The 19938-nt window shown below is 40.5% G+C and overlaps 2 protein-coding genes across 2 annotated transcripts in view; one reads left to right on the top strand and one right to left on the bottom strand.

Annotated features, from left to right (window-relative positions):
- The window catches only part of zbtb20 (zinc finger and BTB domain containing 20), a 30469-nt gene extending 18447 nt beyond the window's left edge, over positions 1-12022 (top strand). The window contains exon 4 of the mRNA XM_079738698.1: positions 267-12022. Within this exon, the coding sequence (XP_079594824.1) occupies positions 267-802 (536 nt within the window). The 3' untranslated portion in view covers positions 803-12022. The remainder of the gene's footprint in view (positions 1-266) is intronic.
- A 5147-nt stretch (positions 12023-17169) lies between these two features.
- On the bottom strand, positions 17170-19634 carry LOC307077376 (ADP/ATP translocase 2). Its single transcript, XM_079738786.1, has 4 exons — positions 19430-19634; positions 18036-18522; positions 17805-17945; positions 17170-17616 (listed from the first exon to the last, which is right to left on the bottom strand). Exons 1-4 carry the CDS (start codon positions 19538-19540, stop codon positions 17459-17461), a joined length of 897 nt encoding a protein of 298 aa, XP_079594912.1. The 5' UTR covers positions 19541-19634; the 3' UTR covers positions 17170-17458.
- Between the last annotated feature and the right edge of the window lie 304 nt (positions 19635-19938).

Raw genomic sequence — 19938 nt, 5'->3', positions numbered from 1 at the left:
GACCCATAGCAGCCTAACTAATCTCTCTCTCCCTCTCTCTCTCTCTCTCCCTCTCCCTCTCTCTCCCTCTCTCTCTCTCCCTCTCGCCCTCTCCCTCTCCCTCTCTCCCTCCCTCCCTCTCCCTCTCTCCCTCTCTCTCTCTCCCTCTCCCTCTCTCCCTCTCTCCCTCTCTCTCTCTCTCTCTCTCTCTCTCTCTCCCTCTCTCCCTCTCCCTCTCCCTCTCCCTCTCTCCCTCCCTCCCTCCCTCCCTCCCTCCGTCCCTGCAGGCGAGAAGCCCCACCAGTGTAGTATCTGCTGGCGGTCCTTCTCCCTGAAGGACTACCTGATCAAACACATGGTGACGCACACGGGCGTGCGCGCCTACCAGTGCAGCATCTGCAACAAGCGCTTCACGCAGAAGAGCTCGCTCAACGTGCACATGCGCCTTCACCGCGGCGAGAAGAGCTACGAGTGCTACATCTGCAAGAAGAAGTTCTCCCACAAAACCCTGCTGGAGCGCCACATGGCGCTGCACAGCACGGGCGCCGCCGCCGTCACCGCCCTGTCCGGCTCCCCCATCGGCCCCACGGGGCCCATCTCCATCCCCATGCCCATGGCCGTCGCCGAGCCAGGGGCCGGGGTGGCGGCCCCCGCCATGCCGGTGAGTGCCGGCGTTGGGGGCGGAGCGGGGCTGGGGCTGGGCGTGGCCGCGGAGGCCGGCTGCCAGGACGGGACCACCTATGTGTGCTCCATCTGCCCCGCCAAGTTTGACCAAATGGATCACTTCAACGACCACGTGCGCATGCACGTCTCCGACGGATAAGTACAACGACAAGAAATTTACAAAAAAAAAAAGATGAAAAAATACTCTTTTTTTTTCTCGAGAGAAAAAAAAAAGAATGAGAAATTTAAATGGCACTAGATTTTTCCTTTTTTCGTTTGTTCTTTTGGGGGTATGAAGAGTAATGAGTAGAGACACTGGCACGTTGAGTTCCCAAAAAATGTTTTTTTTTTTCTTTCCTTCTCTTTTCTTTGTTTGTTATTCTAAAAGAAAACAGATTGGTGGCCTTAAGGCTTAGTAGTTTGAAACTGATCTACTGGATGGATCCAACTACAGGCCTCTAAATGTGTGCTTTCCTAAAATACTGATTATGTGTTGAACACTACCGAAAGGCCTACACGAGAAACACATTACACACAAACACACATATAATGTAGATATGTTTGTAGGAGTATACAAGTGCATATGTATGTGTGTGTGTGCGTGTGTGTATTTTGCATATGCGTCTATGTGGTCGTTTGTGTGTGTGTATCTGTGTGTGTGTGTGTGCGTGTGTGTGTGCTTGTGTGTGTGTGTACGTGTGCATTGCCATGAAATGTTTACCATGGCAGATGTGAGCCCATATTGACCAGTTTGGAACATGAATAAGTCCAAGCTTACTGTGGTATAATTTACAACAACGACGACAGCAAACACACACACATCTGGGTTAGGCATCATATTCCCTCTAAAATACTGATGGTCACAAGGTTGCCTTCTTATGTAAAATAAAAAAAACAAAAAACAAAAAAACAAACACAGAGAGTACTTTAATTTGACACTGGGTTTATTTATTCCCATGGTTTTTAAGGGATGACAATGACGCTGTTGTCAAGGTACCAGTTTGACTCATTTTAATTGAAATGCCATGTTCCTGTTAGCAGTCACAGGGGCTTCGCACATAGTTTTATTGTCCATACATCTTGATGGCTAAGAAAGGTTGAGTTTACTCAATTTCGAGTGCGTTGATGAGACAGTAATCGATCAAAGGTCATTAACACTTTGGAGTTTGAGCTTTTGACTTGTTCGCATACACTGCCACTAATATCTTTAAAGACTGTTAAGGCTGGTAGACCACTTCATTTCAAACCCTGACATAAAAAAGAAAAAAAAAGCCAGATGTTTCTTTCCGGCTTTTTTTTTTTTTTTGGCCTTTTACATTCAGAGTTAGGGCTTGAGTATGCTGAACGAAACTCCTCCTCTCTTACTGCTCGCATCTTTCACCCAACTGGTAAACCAGTGTTGATTAAGGTGTTATCAAGTGTAGCCCAGTCATGTGGCTGCAATTTTGGAATCAAATTATATCTGAACAGTGTTCAAGCCAGGCTTTCTTTAGGAGGGTACAGAGGGAATAATATATATCAAACCCGTTTAAAAAAACAAAAAAACTGAACAAAAATGCCGTCCTACTTCCTTCCTGGAATCTATGTACAACCTGTTCCCAGGTAGAAACTACAATCCTTTTTTTTTTCTCTCTTGATGCACAGCTCCACCTAGTGGCACAAATGGCATGCAACATTTCTGAAAGGAAATAGTCACAAATCAAGTACAACCACCAATGTCACCGGTATGCTGGTGAAAGGATTCAAAGAATTGAAGTGTACATTCCTTATTTCCGTTCAACAATCAAACAGACCCAGAAGTGTTCGTTTCAAAAATAGCTTGGAGGAGAAATGTGTCAATCAAGCATGAGGCGACCGGGGTTTGCCTATTATTTGATTCATTTGATTTTCTTTCTAAATCAGAAACAGGAGCCACATACAACTGCTCGTATCCTCTCCCTGCCGGATATATCGCGCGTCGGCGGTTGTATTGTGATAATATAACGACCCACACACGGCTCCAAGCTGTAGGGTGCTCTTTTTTTAAGTGCTACTTTGCACATTGTCATTGAATGCCTGTGCTTAATATGTCATTGTTTCTGTTCCTTTGAAATTACCCTCTACGGTTTTCATTTAATCAATTTAATCAGCAGGAAAAAAAACAATAATTTTAATAAGTGGACTGCATTTTTTTCTTGCATATATGTTGCACTGCCTAAACCAATAAGTGCACTACTGTTAGTAGAGATGTTATAGTTCTAGCAGAATCAGCTTTCAATCTTATCTTTGGTTGTAGAGAGTAGAGAGTAGAAGAGCTATTTTTTCCTTCCTTCAATTTATTCAATAATAAGCCACCCAACATTTCTTGGCTTTTGTAACTGCTTGCCATCACATATTTACTTTCATTTTCTGTTGTTTTTTATTTAATTGCAATCTATCACAGTGTGTCTGTATTTCTCCTTTGAACCCTTTCAATGAATCTATTAATTCCCCCCAGTGACAAGTGTACATACATTAGGACAGATTCCTATAAAACCATCAAAGCCAAACAAAAACAACATCAATAATACAAATAAAGACAATAATAATAATAATAATAGTATTCATAATAATAATAATGTAAAAAATGATATGGTATATCCTAAGGTGTATTTGGAAATATCTGGGATGTAATGGGATGCAGTGTGAGGCCTGTCAGTGGTCGTCGGGACCCTTCCTCTGTGTTTGTGAGTGTCCGTGTGACTTGTAGCCCAATCCAACTGTTGAAAAGTGAAATATGTGTGAACTCTGTGCTTCCTTCGCAATATGCAGCGCCGGTACTCTAAGAAGCAGCGTTCCAAACCACCCAGGCGGATAGAAAACAGGGCACATGATGTGGATTTGATTTCAGACTAGATCAAATATTGACCTCTTGGTTATCCCTAACCAGAGAGGCGCTGTATCACGTTTGCTGGTGTTGCCGAGCCGCGATTGCACACTCTTGTGGCGTCGGTTTCACACTCCACAGAGTACAGTTTCAGTTCACACCACTAAAAGGGAACTGATATTTACCATTGGAACAAATGTTGACCTAAGAGAAAGCCCGCATTTAGTTCGCCCCATCACTAAATCAAAGTACACCAGAGTTCATTAAGGAAAGAAAATACACATTTAGACACTAAACCAAACCAGTTGGTTCAATAACGATAAAAAAGTAGCAACTAGTTTTGCCTGTGAATAAGTATGCCGTCTGTCGTGCGTGTGTACTGTTGGTGGTTACCATCTGTAGCGTTGGTCGCCTGCTACTTTGTCTTTACACAGCACCACCAAGGTTTTCTCTATTGCCTTAACAGACAATGCACTATATAGAATATAGAATATATATAAAGCAACTGCCGGGATATCTCCAACCGCATTGCTATGGCACACTGCTCATATTTTGGATTTATTTTTGATCTGCTCAGTACAGACTCAAGCACTGCCAAACTAACATCGCGATGTATCTGAAAGCAAAGACGAATATACTAGTTTAGTTGTGTTAGTGAAGTGTGTGTATTTGGTGATCTAGCATTCCTTCTTGGCACTTATCTGCATCTCGCAGTTTACCTAAATTTGCATATTTTGTATTATACATATATTAAATGCACTATTGACTGTAGCTAGACGCGTCTTCTTTATAAATCTGCTTGTTATCATTGGTCTTTATAGTCGGTTAGCTTAGTTAGCTTGGCGTTGGTTTCTTTTCCGGATTCATGCTATACAAAATGTTTCTTTTTTTTAAAAAAAAAGAAAACCAGTGATCCAGATGAGGGCTTAATGACTGATTCTTATGATCCGTCGACGTTCTGTATTTATTGTAAGGTGTTGAATGGCAAACGAGGGTTTAGCGAGGAGAGCTCCTGACTTTTTATTTTAGCTTGCGCGGCATGACCTTCCACATGGCGGAGACGCCACATGTCGCTCCCTGCCCGTCGTTCTCCTCTTCTCACGTTGCTTCTGATAGCCATTATTCTCGTGCTTTTATTCATAATCCTCAATGTTGCAAATGATCTGGCATTTTTTAAATGCAAAAAAAATGTTTGCAACACCCCCCTTCACCACGACCAATTTCTCAATTGTGCTTCTGTAATTGCTAGATTTAAAAGAAAAAAAAGAAAAAAAAGTGGAGACCTTTCGTTTGTAAAGTGTATGCTATACATATATTTTTACAGAACAAAAAGTGGTAACATAGATAGCCTTGAGTCAGCAGCTTTTTGTATGGTGTTTAGACGATATTATTGTTTGTCTTGTGTGTGTGTGTGTGTGTGTGTGTGCGTGTGTGTGCGTGCGTGTGCCTGCACACAGTCCAGGGTCTACGTCGGTGTCCCTCGTGCGTTCTTCTTCTTCATCGTTATGCATCTTCATTTCCGAACCTAATCCCGCATTTTTCAGGCCATCATATTGACTCGTCTATTCATAGTTGGGCGTGATATGATAAGGCTACTTTAGCGGCTAAGATGTCCTCCGTGTGTGCTCACTTCGCACACACACAAAGTCTGTCGAGATAAAACGAGACAGGAACACATAAGAAGCACGGCTAGTAAGCAGAAAGGGTTTGGGTCCGTGAGGATACGTCTGTCATTCTCTTCAGTCTTCACACTTCATTCACCTTTCATCTCCATGCATGTACCAAGTCTCAAAGTTCAACTGTAAACTGTAACTCGTACTAAGATGCAACTCAACTCAATGAATATTCAACGACAGCTTTCTTTCCTTTGGTCCTACTTCAGTACATACAAATACCTAACTTCTTATAAATATACGATGTATATAAGACCATCTTCACACAGATACAGAAATACATTTTCAGATAGTTAGATAAAGAAATACATGCAGCTAGGTGATACCTTCTGGGATATAGGGGATACGCCTATCAAGTGCCTATTTAAACTATACAACATATTCATAGATTTGCTCTCCTCCGTTGCACAAATACAGTATATACACAATGGTCTATTGAGATGACACTATTTATGCTTGACTGCTTGAAGGACGTTGTTCACCGTGGGTGTATCCTTTCGAGAGACCCCTTTAAAATACCCGGCATGTTCTATTCACAAAACATGATATATGCAGTTTAATTTGCAGCTGGCATTTAATATATTTATGGAGGATTAAAAGATTAACGGAATTCTGGTGCTCGATAAAATAAAATAAAACTGGCCTTCATTTCTAGGTTTTAATCATTTAGTTTTATTTTCTGTGATAGGAAGATTATTCAAGTGAGGTTCCCTTGCTGTTTGGCATTTATTTGGGCATTTGTTTTTTTAGTTCAAGTCACATTAGAGAAAGTGAAAGAGAAAGTAGCCTTGTAAAGCACATCCATTCTGGTACTAAAACCCAAGGCTTTACCATCGGAATACATCTTGCGAATTTATTTTGCATTATTCTGTTTGGAACTTTCTCTGTTACTGGATTAAGCCCATTTTACAGCCTGAATTGTACTTCACGTGTTATCACTAATTGGCTGCTGAAATTGACATTTTTTTTGCCACAAATGTTGACTGGCTGTATTGATAAGCAAGCCTTTAGCAATCATACAATCACGTTAAAGAAATGTGTGTAATGTTGGACGCTGATTGAAGGCCTTGACCACATAATGCCGGGTTGCCAGAATAGGAGCACAATCGTCCTTTTTAACTTTTATAATTCTTGAATTGGAAAATGGGGACAACTGTTGGTATTCGTCGCCCCTTGAAAATAATAAGGCGCCAACACTTTGACGGCGATAATACACAAAATATTAATAATTGCAGTGTCACCTGTAAGGATTGAATTGCTCACTTTCTTCTTACGTTTAAGATAGCACATTAATTCCCTTAATTTCTCTTTTACATCCTCCCAAAATACACAATCTACACAGAGTAAAAATAGGAGAGTATAGCTATGAGTGAAACCGTAATGTTAAACATTTTGACAGACATTTAGTTTACATAAACCTATTTTTAAGATATTTAAAAAACATAAATAGATCACTTCATACCGCTTGTCCCTTCCACCCAACTTCCATACCACACTCAGACGTTTTCTTGTACAAGTTTTTTGCTAAGCTACTACACACTGACCAGAAACATGTAACAGTAGGCCTATCCTGGATAGCCTGGGATAGCCTACATGCTATCAAAGCTATTAAACATCCCTATGCTAACAGCCGCCATGCTAACTTTTGCAGTAATACAGCTGCTATACTTGCGGTTGGCTTTGTCAAATACATTTATTAAATATAACAGAGGTTAACCAGCATGTGCCACTTATGAGTTATACTAAATACACCCTCTTGTCACCACACAGTTGCATTTAAAGAGCTTCGATTCAACTAAATCGTTATTTTTGTTTTGATGGGGGATATATATTTTAAAGAGTGTCCCTTCCAGTCAAATCTTTTTTTTTCGGTTGTGAAGAGTTTAATTTTGGATATAGTTTAGCCTACAAAGACCTTACATGTAGCCTGTTCTGTGTTTATCGGTCGGGATCCTACGAGAGCTATCTGAACATATAGTTTTCTAAAAATGTCAACAAAAAAAAAGCAACCCAAACTGAAAAAAGTATACATTCCTACGAAGCCCAGCACATTCCAGCCCAGCCAGGTGTTCTCCATCTTCTTCCGCACTAACCTACTTAACAACCAGTCCTGATTTCACCGGGCTCACCCCTTTGACACGTCGGTCGGCGCTCCTGCCGTAGCGAGCACTGCCCCTGCTTTGTTTCCCAATGCGAGAGAGAAAAAAGGGTACCCATAATTTATCTCATACATTTTAGGAATAATCATTGTATCATTATGAGAGGAGAATAAGATCTAAGATCGAACAGCCAGCAATTACATGATAATTGTCAGAACAGGCATGCAAACTTTCAATTAAAAAAATGTAATGTAGCACTAGTGTTTGAGAAAAAGGTGTGGTCGTGTGCGAGATGGGGCCATTAGTATCGCTAGAGGCCATTTTAATTGCTTGTTTGTTATTATTTAAAAAATACCAAAGAATGGTAAGAATATTTAGGGGATCTGTATTTTAGTGTTAGGGAGAAAATGTGTCGGTGTGTGTGTTTCCTATTACAGTATGGACTTGTATAATCTTAAAGATTCCTAGTTGATTTGATTTAGTTGTGTGTGGCAGGGTTCTTGTACAGACTGCATCTATCTCTCTTCATTAACCCCCATCGGTTGGTGTCATTGTTGTGTTACTTTCATACGGTAGACCAAAAAAAAACATTTTTTTAAAGAAATGCAACAAAAAATAGAAAAAAGAATTGGACACAGTAGCTGGGTTTTGAGCGTTGCATGTTATAGTATGTATAAGGTTTTAAATGTTGCATTTTTCAAACAAGTAGTTATATAAGGGTTAGGTTTTTTTTCATACTCACGTAAGCAAAATTAAGGTAGAAATGTTTCTATGTTCACATGTCTGTTTTGTGCTTTCTTTGTTAGAGACCATTTGAGAGTTTAAAAATACGGTTGCTCTATTTTAAATTCTAAAAGTGCCCCAAATACGTTATTCTGACAGAGATCACGAACAATGAAACTATTGTTTTAGTCACGAGACGGACCAAGATGTTACGTTTGCACATATTTGTAGTTTTATTTATCAAGCCAAAAAAGATGAAAGACATTTTTGACCTCCCAACTTTCAGTCTCGAAGCATTCAATCCGATCGGAGCAGAAATGCTTTTGTACTCATCATTTTACAATCCTTTAATTCTCACCATTGACAATTCACCACCTTGACAAACTCAAAGAAAACAAAGGAAAAAATAAATTAAAACCAAACTCAGTTTTAATATGATAAAAATGTGGTCCAAATACACCAAGTGTGTGTCAAAACAAAATGGAAAGAGTATATTTTTATATGATCAACACACTCTGAAACCCATAGCAGAATGTAACCGATTGACAATACTTTACATTTAAATTCTTAGAGAACCTGCTGTATATTTTTAATTTCTGTCTGAACTCTATCTAAAATTCGAATAAGTTGGGCCATGTTTCATTACTTGTCGTAAAGGTCGCATTTCTCAATTATTTTTATAAGAATGTGTGTGGTTCCGCGAATCAGTGATCGCACGTGTGTGTGTGTGTGTGTGTGTGTGTGCCCTCCATCTCAAGCACTTCCCCTATGACTTCCTGCCATATCTTGTATGTAGATGCTTTTGTAAAAAAAACTTTATTGTATTTGGGTTGAACTATAACGTGTGTTTTTTTTTTTTACATGTGGATAATTTGTTTAGCTTTAGCTCACCATTTTTACTCTGGCTCCCTGAAATACTTCTCCTATTCAGAACAGAGCAGAAGTGGAGCGGTTGCTGTACAGCAGACAACCAAGGCACCCTTACAGTTACACGCTGCGCTAACGTAGCTCTCCCTTCTGGCTTCAATGTTCATTTAAAAATACAAGTTGGTTTATTATTAATAATATTATTATTATTCATTTTATTATTATTATTATTATGATGATGAAACAAGCTCGTTCTAAATGTATTGACTGCTGTTTTAAAAAATGGGGGATTCATTTTTTTATATATATATATATATATATATATATATATATATATATATATACATATATATGTGTGTGTGTGTGTGTGTGTGTGTGTGTCTATGTGTGTGTGTGTGTTTGGGATGACGTTGTGTAATCATTTGATTTGTCGAACACTGGACTTGGGGGTTGAAATTTCGTACATTTCATAGATGAGAGAGAGTTGTTTTTGACAGACATAAAACTGCACACCATCCTGACAGATATACCCTTCCGAGTGTACAATACATGTCTAATACACACTTCAAATATTACCATAGGACTTCTATACAACGTATAAGCAAATCATTTATTTTATATTGCTTCAAACTGCTGCGTTCATTTGAGCATGAGTAACCAGGGCCCCAAGATCCTTTCTCTTTTCTACCCAAATTGTTGCAGGAAAGGAAAACAGTAAAATGGAGAGTTAAGTCAAGTTGGAACGTTTTGATTTGGAATCAAAATGGCGGGCCTCTTGGCCGCAATCCAGCAATCAATATCACCTGGGAGGGTATTGCTGTACAGCAGATGTAACATGTAGTCTTGTTAAAGCCAAACACCACTTCCCAAAAACAGAAAGAGATTTGCACTAAACATTTTTGGTCGAATGACATTTTTTTTCCTATCAAAAGCAATATAATTCAGATCAGTTAACACATTTTTAAGAACATGAAGGTCATCTGCCCCGACAGTAATGCTGATGAAATGTTTAAAAGAGAGTTTGAAGCATTTGAGCCTTCTTGAATAATGGTACAATATTTCGACATTTCTGCCTTTTGATTGCACTTGAACTTGGAATTCGGTATGTCGTTCGGAGGAGTTTTCTACTCAGTACATACCCCTTAGTACTTCTGTTGTCCAAATTCGAGGGGGCATTACCACTGTTCTGATTGGCTAAGCTTGTTCTTTATCCTCGTGTGATGTTTTTTGGACAAATCAAGCGGCTCGTTACCCAGAGAGAGACAGGCAAGGAGAGAGGAAGGACCCATGTCTAAAGTATCTTCATCACAAGGCCAGTCGTGAAGATACTTCATAAACTGTATCAAACAAGACACACCCTACCATGTCAATGTCTGCCCATACACCTTCATGTTCACACTATTGTATCACGTTGAAGCAGATTTGGTATATTTAATGTTTTTATTTGTTTGTTTTATATTTTTATTTTTTGGGATGACACAAAATGCTTTAAAAGTAAAACCATGTATGAAATGCTTTTGAGAGAACATAGATTCATAATGCACCTTTCTTTTGTAACGCACACCACTGTGCTGTGTAGAGAACTTGTGTCCATCAGTCCCTAGCAACCCTTTGGCAAATTCAACTGCTATGGTCAATCGATGACGCGCGTAACAGCAGAGGGTGATAATATTGAACCGGTTTATTTTATTTTCTCTGTCGATCGATACGTGTACAACATTCAAAACATTCGCCATGTTCTTTTTAATCTGACCGTAGTAGCTTGTCCCCCCCCCCCGGCCCTGTGGTGTGCTGAGAGATGTGGCGGTCTGTTTAAATATGTCGCGTGTTAGAGGAAGCATAAGTACGTGCCTTCTTGTAATATCCTTGGTGAGCTCGTTATTATTGAGAAGCTGAAGCCAGCCAATTGTGTTTGCACTAAAAACCAAATTGCTTTTTGTGATGTAGACTATTTAAGCAAGCTTGTTGCGTCACTTTAACCGTTCAGTATGCATGAGGGTGAAATTGGTTAAGTCTAGGGCTAGAGCTCATCTGTTTGACCTGTAAACCAGTGCAGCTTAGAGGATCTTGTGAATATATCTTGGCTTAGTTTCGCATTCAGTTTTAAATTCCATCCTTTTTTGAATAATCGCTTCACATGTTGTCATTTACCAATCTCCACAGTTAAAAAAAAATGGAAAAAAGAAAAAAAGAAAAAGAAAGAGAAAGCAAATAACACACACTCACAGTGAATACAGTTTTTTTTTGTACCGTACGCCATGGCTGGACAACCACACATCTGTACTAGAGATGCTCTTGTCTCTGTAACCATGGGAACACAACCACACATCTGTACTAGAGATGCTCTCGTCTCTGTAACCATGGGAACGCATGAGGTCGCCTCAAGACTATTGGTTCTAATTCATTTAGATTTTGTTTTTGAAAAAAAAAACGAAAGAAAAAAAACATGTGTATTTATTACTTATTATTATTTTTGTTGACATCTAAGAGGAAGCCCGACATGCTTTGAGTCTTAAAATGCACCTTATTCATGTGTGAATAGGCTGGCCTAGTAATATCTGATTTAGCACCTTACCCCACAGCATGTTTTTACACTTTATGCCAGTTTAAATATTCTTCCATCCGTATTCTTTCTAAAAGAATTATTTTAATATTTTGTGAAATTGTTTAAAGGGATGTGCCAAAGTTTGGAGGCGATTTTCCCCCAAGTGTTGGTATCATTCCCCCCCTTTCTTGAGTTATAGCAATGGTATGTCCCACCTTTCCTCTAACAGTGTGTGGAAGCAAGCTATTACAGCAAACAGTATCATTATTGTCCTTTTACAATAAGCCCTGTATTTCACATATATTTACCAGTGATGTGTATTTGTTATTATAAAGAAAATAGCCGTAAAGCTTCATTATGTTACATAATATTGTGACTTTTTTCGAAAAACTGTGAAGACTTATCTTGCATATACTTTATACAGAAGTATTAAGCCTTAATACAAAATACTAAAAAAAGTGTGGAAGAATAAACTGATTGTTGCTAAGTAAGGATGATTTTTGTAAATGTTACCAGCACTTTTTTTGTAATTTTCACCCACTGAGGTATTGTACAAGTTCGAGCTGTTTGTGAAGTTTGATTATGAAGGAATAAAAACCAGTACTTTCCTGTACTTCACACAACGTTACGTTGATCTCGTCTCTTTTCATGAAACCCTTTTCTGTCAGTTTTTTTCTCCTGCCCTGAAATAAAAGATCACCTTCACCCAATATCTCTGCCAGCCGTGCTTACACCTTGAAGATTCATTGAAACAGTTTTTTGGATTGGGTTTTTTGATCTAGACTGCCTGAAAGAACACGCTCTTGACGTTGTTTCAAAACCCGTCTTAAAAGGTCTATTTTGCCACCAGGTTTTAGTTGATTGGCCATTACACGCCATTTCAAAATCCATCAATTTGTGACATCACAAGAGGGAGTGTCACCTCACAGATTGGTGGTGGACGGATCAACTCTTTTGACACTAACATTATCCTGTCATAAAGGATGGATTTTTTTAACAGCTTGTAATGGCTCTTCAACGTGACAGTTGGTAGTAAAATAAAATAGTAAAATAGGCGCCCTTTTCTGTGGTGTCATATAGTATGGCCTTTCTTACACAAAAGGCTCTGCTGATCAGAAGATTCACTGCACTTATATTTCGATGTGGGACAACGCTAACTATTACATAAAACCCACGTATATCACGTGGTGGTTCAAACCATTGCTGTACCCTATTTTAGATTGCATATTGAACATTGTGATCGTCTTCAGATGGAAAGACTACAAGCGAATATAGAATAGATACTACTATAAATTTACAGTATATTCCACTTGGATGAAAAGGGAATATTACTTCAGATAATTTTCTGCCATTAAAACGTAATAGTCTTGGTCAGTGCAAAATGAGTCATGGTGCTGTCATGTTAAGACCATTAAGATGATACAAGCCCCTCCTAAACATCCCTTTCTCTGTCGATTGCTTGATAATCAATAAGTCTTATCATCCATATCAGTCATCATCCATCAAACCAAGGGAGAAAGAAAGACCTCTCTGATTAAATATTAACGGAATATTTCATATCACATTTAGCAAAGGACAGACAGGCTAGTAAACTAACAAAGCATATTTTGGGGTTGTTTATTTGTTTTACTTACATACTAAACATAAAAATAGGAGAAGAAGTACATACATTACATGTGTACTATGTACTATATTATAATCGATTTTGCAAAAGGAGCCCTGCTCATCGCAATATTTTAATTTGATTAGGTTGCTGCATCATTAAGGCAGACTCCCCGTTATAATAATGACAATAGCAATAATATGAACAGCAACAATAATTCATTAAGAATCTGAACTTCACCCCCCTTTCTCATTGGAACACTACTCATGGCAAGCTCTATCTCTGATTGGGGGAAAGCTTGCCTAGTGATACCATTGTACAGCGAGTGTGATTGGCTACGGCTGATTGCCTCAGTGTGTAGTGACGTCCCTGAGGTTTGAGTGTAGTGTTTGGTCTCTTCAGCCACATGTGGGCCACACAGCGTGCTCAATGGGCTGGGCTCAGAGACAGAGGAAAGCACTCGCACTCCTGATACTCATAATATATAGATAATGCAATATATTAATTATATTATATATATATATATATATATATATATATATATATATATATATACAGAGGAAACGATGTCCATGTCTACTATATATATAAAAATAGATATGAGAAATATGAGAAACTCAAAAAATCTATGTCTTTATATTTAATAGATTGATGTTTTCTAGTTGATGTTTGGGTATCCACTATTTTCTAGTAGAGGTTTGGGTATTGATTATAATAAACTCAATCTCTTTTCATTCTCAATACTGTCCAGCACTTGTTACTGAAAAGTACATTGGATCTTCCTAATCTTGCCTCACCTTGTATCTATAGGCATATGGGTTTAGTTGCACTTGCCCAGCAGCTGATATTACCTTACAATCATTTTCTCATCATATAACAATAGTACATATAACAATACTATAATCTGAATTATACTATATGCGCCGTCAATCGCGATTCCTGAACAGTCTGCCGTGATACAGCTCTCAAACTCAGGTGTTTGACTCGTGTTGAGTCTTGAGTCAGTGTAACACAACACTACAGATATCACAAAGTGATGGAGGAGGGAAAGGACAGCCTCAAAAGACAAAGCTGTCCACCAGCAAGGTCACCGTGACTTGATGCCAACCCAACACACACAACTTCTATACACGTGTTTGCATTGGCATCTACAGGTAGGCAGTGCCCCCATGGGAAAGAGATTCATGATTCAATATCTCCAGAGAAAAGTGATGCAATGAAATTGAATACTGAAGCAAACAATCGCTCCAAACAAAATGCTCCACCAAATTCAGACGTGCCACGCCCACCGCTATACCAGGGTTTATTAATTATTAACCTTACTATGAATTAAATTGTACATGGATGTGTTACTAATGCATAATTGGATGCTTTTTTTTTGGTTTAAACACTGCTTGATGTGTTCAAATGCTGCTTAGAATCAATATTGCTGGGGCTGAATATTGTTTTGTGACTGATTCCTATTCTCTGAGAGGGCGTATCACGTTTCTTTACCGCGGCAATCGAAGCCCTTGAGCCTCTGAACAGATGCTGCAATGGCGCCACCATGTGGTGTTTGCGTGTTACAATTCTTCGTCATTCAATGGACACGCCCATTTGCACTCATTCAATGGGGCCAAACTACTGCAATAGAAAAGAGACACCATGACTGTACAGAGTATAGCTCCTGAGAAAAGGGCACATATAGGTGCAGCCAGTTGAATAAGGAATGGACGCTGGAATAGAATTAATTGTACAACAGGTTCAACAACAGGTGTAGCTATCATGAACAAATTAAATTCATGGATATGGGGTTTTTATTAATGGTTCCTAGGAACTGTTTTACTAGCCTTAAAGGCATTTATACAGCTGGGGATGTGTGTTTTAAGTTGCTTACATGCTTCCCGAAGAAACACTCATTTGGCCAGTTGATGGTGATTGATGTGTGTATGCACACAAAAAATGGAACTATGCACACAATTCTGAAAACTTGAAGCTCATGTATTAACTACAAGACTCCAGACTGCTAAACTCTAAGCACAATTCCACTGTTTTCACATTTTTACTATACTCTAAGCACAAATCTCATCATTTTGCACACTTGGTTCACCTGGATCACACTGGCCTACAAAACGCAACAACTAATTACCAATAAGTCTAACTTACTTCTCACCTGTTCAAACTCAACTGGCATAACACTTCAATCATGTGTCAGAGCATAAAAGAGGACTCAGTGAGCTCTACCGTGTTGTAGATATGGTCCTTTGGCCTGATTGGAGGTTACTGATTTACATGTAGATCTGTTTCACCTCATTTATATTCTTAATTTTATTTTTTGTTGGCATAAGAAAAGCTTTTTATGCAGTCAGTTCAGCTGAACATTTTACTGTATTGCAGTAAAAAATATATATATTTGCTTTGTTACCTTATTGTACTTGTACTTGCACTGATTTCATCATTACATCCCCCAAAAGACAGTCTAAACATTTTCTTACTGTCGTGTTTTTCTTTTTACTTATCAGTGCAATTACTGTACTGTAATTTACCAAAATAGGTAACATTGATGTATTGTCAGAACAATGCTGCAGCATCAACTATAGGAGTACAGTATGACTCTGGGAAGCTAGGATTGTGAGTTTAGCCCATTGGAGCTCATTGGATAGACAAATATGCATTATATCCTATTCTGATACGATTGTGTCAATGCAATATTTATATGATATATTCACAGTATTGTATTACAATATGGCAACAGTCGTTATACTATATGTACCACCTAATTGCAACTTTAAAAAATAAAGCTATTTCTAAACAATTTTATACATTGGAATATGTAACATGGCCTCATAAAGCCAAAACATGTAAATAGTATTTTGATGGACGTGTTTTGAATTGATCACACCAGTGTTTAATTGATGCTCTCTAAGAGATATTCATTTGATAGCTGTTTTTACTGTTCGGTGGAAAAAATCAGTTTTGAGAAGAATTTGTGTAGGTTTGACAAAATGATACATTTTTCTCAGGTTTGTGTTTTGAGTTTTGAGAAATTGAGCTAGTTTCAGAAAACGTGTTTGAACGATTGAGAAAAACTGTAAGGTTGGCTGTTGAGGCGTTCACTGATTAGCAACACAAACCCTAACATGTAATGTAAGATATACTGGTTTACCATGACAATATCACTATAATATTGCAATTGTGTATTCAATATCCTCGGTAAAAATATGCCGACCATGGCAGCGCAGTCTATTCCTCTATGAGACAGTTTAGTTTATTTGTAATAGAATATGCACATGCTGGTTGGTTTATTCCCCGCCTCCACCATAGCATCAGATGAGGAAGCAGAGCAGCCAAACAAATCAACTCTAAATAGATCCTGATTAAACTGCCTTTAATTCCCCGGTAATAAGTGCAAAAAGCCTGACTACCAATACTCTAGAATAAAGGGAACTTTAAGTGACTGATAAATCAACATGAGCTAAGCCAAGCCTGACTGCAGTAATGCAAAGCTAGAATGCGGAGTACAGCGTACAGGATATATGCTGGTGGAAATATAGCATGGCCAGCAACAGGTCAAAGGGTGTGTAGTGATTAACTTCAGGAACTCACTCCACATTTAGGGTAGGGAAATTACTAATCCAACTGCCCATGGATTGCCTTACTTCCCTAGAGATAATTAAGCCATTAACTTAACTTTACACCCTGCAGGTAATATTTCAAAACAGAAAGTACTGATCTACAGTTGACACTTGACCTTGTTTTAAGGGAATGCAAATGTACTATGGCTTCCACACCCAAAACCTGGTGCTTATGAGCAGTTACATAATTGAACCAAATGACTAACGTGCAAGCAGCAACGTGATGCATTTCTAGTCTGCAGTGAAACGTTTTTAATCCCAATATGGCCGCCATGCGTTTATGCTTCAACTTGACCGATGCTTCACTACAGATGGCTGGTTGCGCCAATGTCACCACCACCTTACCCTCACTAAAGCCCCAGCGGGTCTGGGCCCAGTAGTTACAAACACGTCACTCTAAGCAGGGGGGATAAGCGGAGGGTATATATAGCCACTGGGTATAATCCCTTCGTGCCTTTTAACTAACCCAAACCAATGTCCAATGTCCAAACCAATGTTTCACCTGTGGTGAGGTGGGCGTGGGAGAGGAGAAGGAGACTGCAAAACCACAGAAGTCAGTTTTAAGTTTGTTCCCAGAATAAATTTATTTTAAGTTAGGACCATACAAACCTACTGAATGACAGGAAGGGTATCAGATCTTTTACAGGAATGACATTGCTCAAAGAGGAGGTGGAACGTTTTAACATGAAGATGCACGAGGTACAGCCATTGCCCTCTAGTGGTGAGACACTAGTAGGTTGTTCCCATTAAATAAGGCTGACTGCTGAGTCCATAGAACCGGAAATAATGTTACATTTAGCCAGATTTTACAGTGATGTTAAAAAAACAAAACATATACAGTGAGGATTTAGAGGACCTTCTTCAGCTCGTCGTACAGGACCAGCACGAAGGCGCCGCCCATGCCCCTGAGCACGTTGGACAGGGCTCCCTTGAAGAAGGCCTTGCCACCCTCATCGCGTGCAATCTTCTTCCAGCAGTCGATGGTACCAGTGTACATGATGTCCGCTAGTGGGGGGGGGGGGGAAGCACACGTTAAGTACCGATCCAGACGGCGAGGCACCTCATTACAAACCTTCGCTTCTCGTAATCCGATTCCCAGCCAGTTTAAACCCTAGCACCCATTACACCTATATATGATCAAGTCACATGGAACATTGTTAATGGGCCCACCCCCTGCAGCTGCAGCGTCTTACCTCCTTTGCGTCCAGACTGCATCATCATGCGCCTACGCACGGTGTCGAAGGGGTAAGAGGTCAGGCCGGCAACGGCGGTGACAGACTGGGCGATCATCCAGCTGACCAGGATGCTGCCTTTCTTGGAGTCGGGGAGCATGCCTGGAGAAGAAGACAGCAAACCTCATTAGATCATGGCCAATTTGAAAAATCGGACAGTAGTTGGGAAGAGCAAGTGTAGGGAATGCATACCCTTGGCGGTGTCGTAGATGCCGAAGTAGGCAGCCCTGTAGATGATGATGCCCTGGACGGACACGTTGAAGCCCTGGTACAGACCACGGAGACCATCGGACTTGAAGATCTTCTTCAGGCAGTCGGCCAGGCCGTTGAACTCACGACCGGCGCCGGGCTTTCCGACATCAGCAGCCAGACGGGTCCTGGCGAAATCGAGGGGGTACACGAAGCACAGGGATGTGGCTCCAGCCGCGCCACCGGACGCCAGGTTACCGGCGAAGTACCGCCAGAACTGGGTGCGCTTGTCGACTCCGTCAAGGAAGACCTTCTTGTACTTGTCCTTGAAGGCGAAGTTCAGGGCCTGGGTGGGGAAGTATCTGATGACGTTGGCAAGGTTACCTCTCCAGAAGGATAGGAATCCCTGCTCCTTGGGAATACGGACAATGCAATCCATGATACCCTTGTACTGCATATCTGCGGTGATCTGCTTGCTGGCATGTTGGACCTTCGAGGGAGAAACAAAAACAGTCGAGCATGAATATCAAAACTTTGAATTGTCAAGACAGTGGGCCAAGTTAGGCATTAAAGAGCCGTCGAGGGTTTCCTTGGCAACCATGTTCTAAAGACGTCCGCCAGCTGAAGGTCATCCATCAAGAGGAGCGTTAATTACTGTCCCACAGTTGAGAGTTGAATGGCATTCCGTACATCATTTTTTCACGGAACGGCCGAGTTTTGAAGGAGACTTTCTCTAGCAAACGTCTTTAAAACGTATCAAGGTGAGCCTTCGCACGGTCCAAATAAATGTCAAACAAAACCTCGATAATTCATGACACATGCAAGTCCAGTCATAATGTCTGCAAAAACACGTTGCAGGGGATTGTGCAACTTGTCGGCCCGGCTTGGAGGAATCCTCGGGCCTTCAGCCAACACTTGCCGGCAGTGTCAACGCCTACCGGGGAAGGCTCGCATAAAGCACGACCATAAGGGCAAAAAAACGCCATAACGGTGACGCTCATTACAGTTCCACAAATATGCTTTTGTGTAGTTATTATTATAGGACACATCATGATGGTCTACGTCCCAACTGTCAGGGAAGACGTTTGTCCTTTGTTAGCCGCGCGAGCTAAGGTTACCGCTGAGAGTAGCCCGGACGCTAGGAGACTCGTGTAGGTCATTGCACATCCCGTGATGACCTCAGTCTTATACACTCCAAAGACAAGATTAACCAACAGCTTCAAGCATGTTAGACTTGTAAAATGCATATAGAGGTTCATTAGTCCCCATGTATTACTCAGTATAGACTGAAAGGGGGTTTAAGACCGGGTCCAATTGTGGTAACCCAGATTAAGGCAGCTAGCTAGTGCTAGCTACTAGTACGTAGAAATAGAGGAAGAAAGGTCTTGTTAAATCACCTGAAGAAGCAGCTTCACTCTTTCGATGGGGGCAACGGCTGTCTTGGAGATGGCAGCAGAGATGCCACCGGCCATGAAGTCCTTGGCAAAGGAGACTGCGGTTTCATTCATTATGTAATGTTCTTCTCGGCCGCCTTACAGATAAATCAGTACAACTTCCCCACACTACCCTTCACACGACGGCCTACGACGAAATGGCCGATTGTGCAGGCGCGTTTGGAATTTAACGGGCGTCCGATCGCGATACAACACGAGAGTAAACGTCGCGCCTTATTCGTCGAGCTGACAACGTCACGTTGTCAACGAGAACAACCCGCCAATGAGGCACGTAGTCGTCATCGTTTGGGTGCGTAAGTGGGCGTCCCGACTCTGATTGGTTTGCCGGAAGCCAGATACGCCGCAAAGTACACCCGTCGCCACGCCCCCTTCCTTTCACTTGATCCCGGACCGGTGCTGTCAACTGGTTTGCTATGAGGAAGTATAACAAGTCGCTATCAGCTGTGATATCA

The sequence above is a fragment of the Pollachius pollachius genome (assembly GCF_949987615.1).
Source record: "Pollachius pollachius genome assembly, chromosome: 6".
Classification (NCBI taxonomy): Eukaryota; Metazoa; Chordata; class Actinopteri; order Gadiformes; family Gadidae; genus Pollachius; species Pollachius pollachius.
The sequence above is the reverse complement of the archived record's forward strand: the minus strand, read 5'-3'. Positions and strand labels throughout refer to the sequence as shown.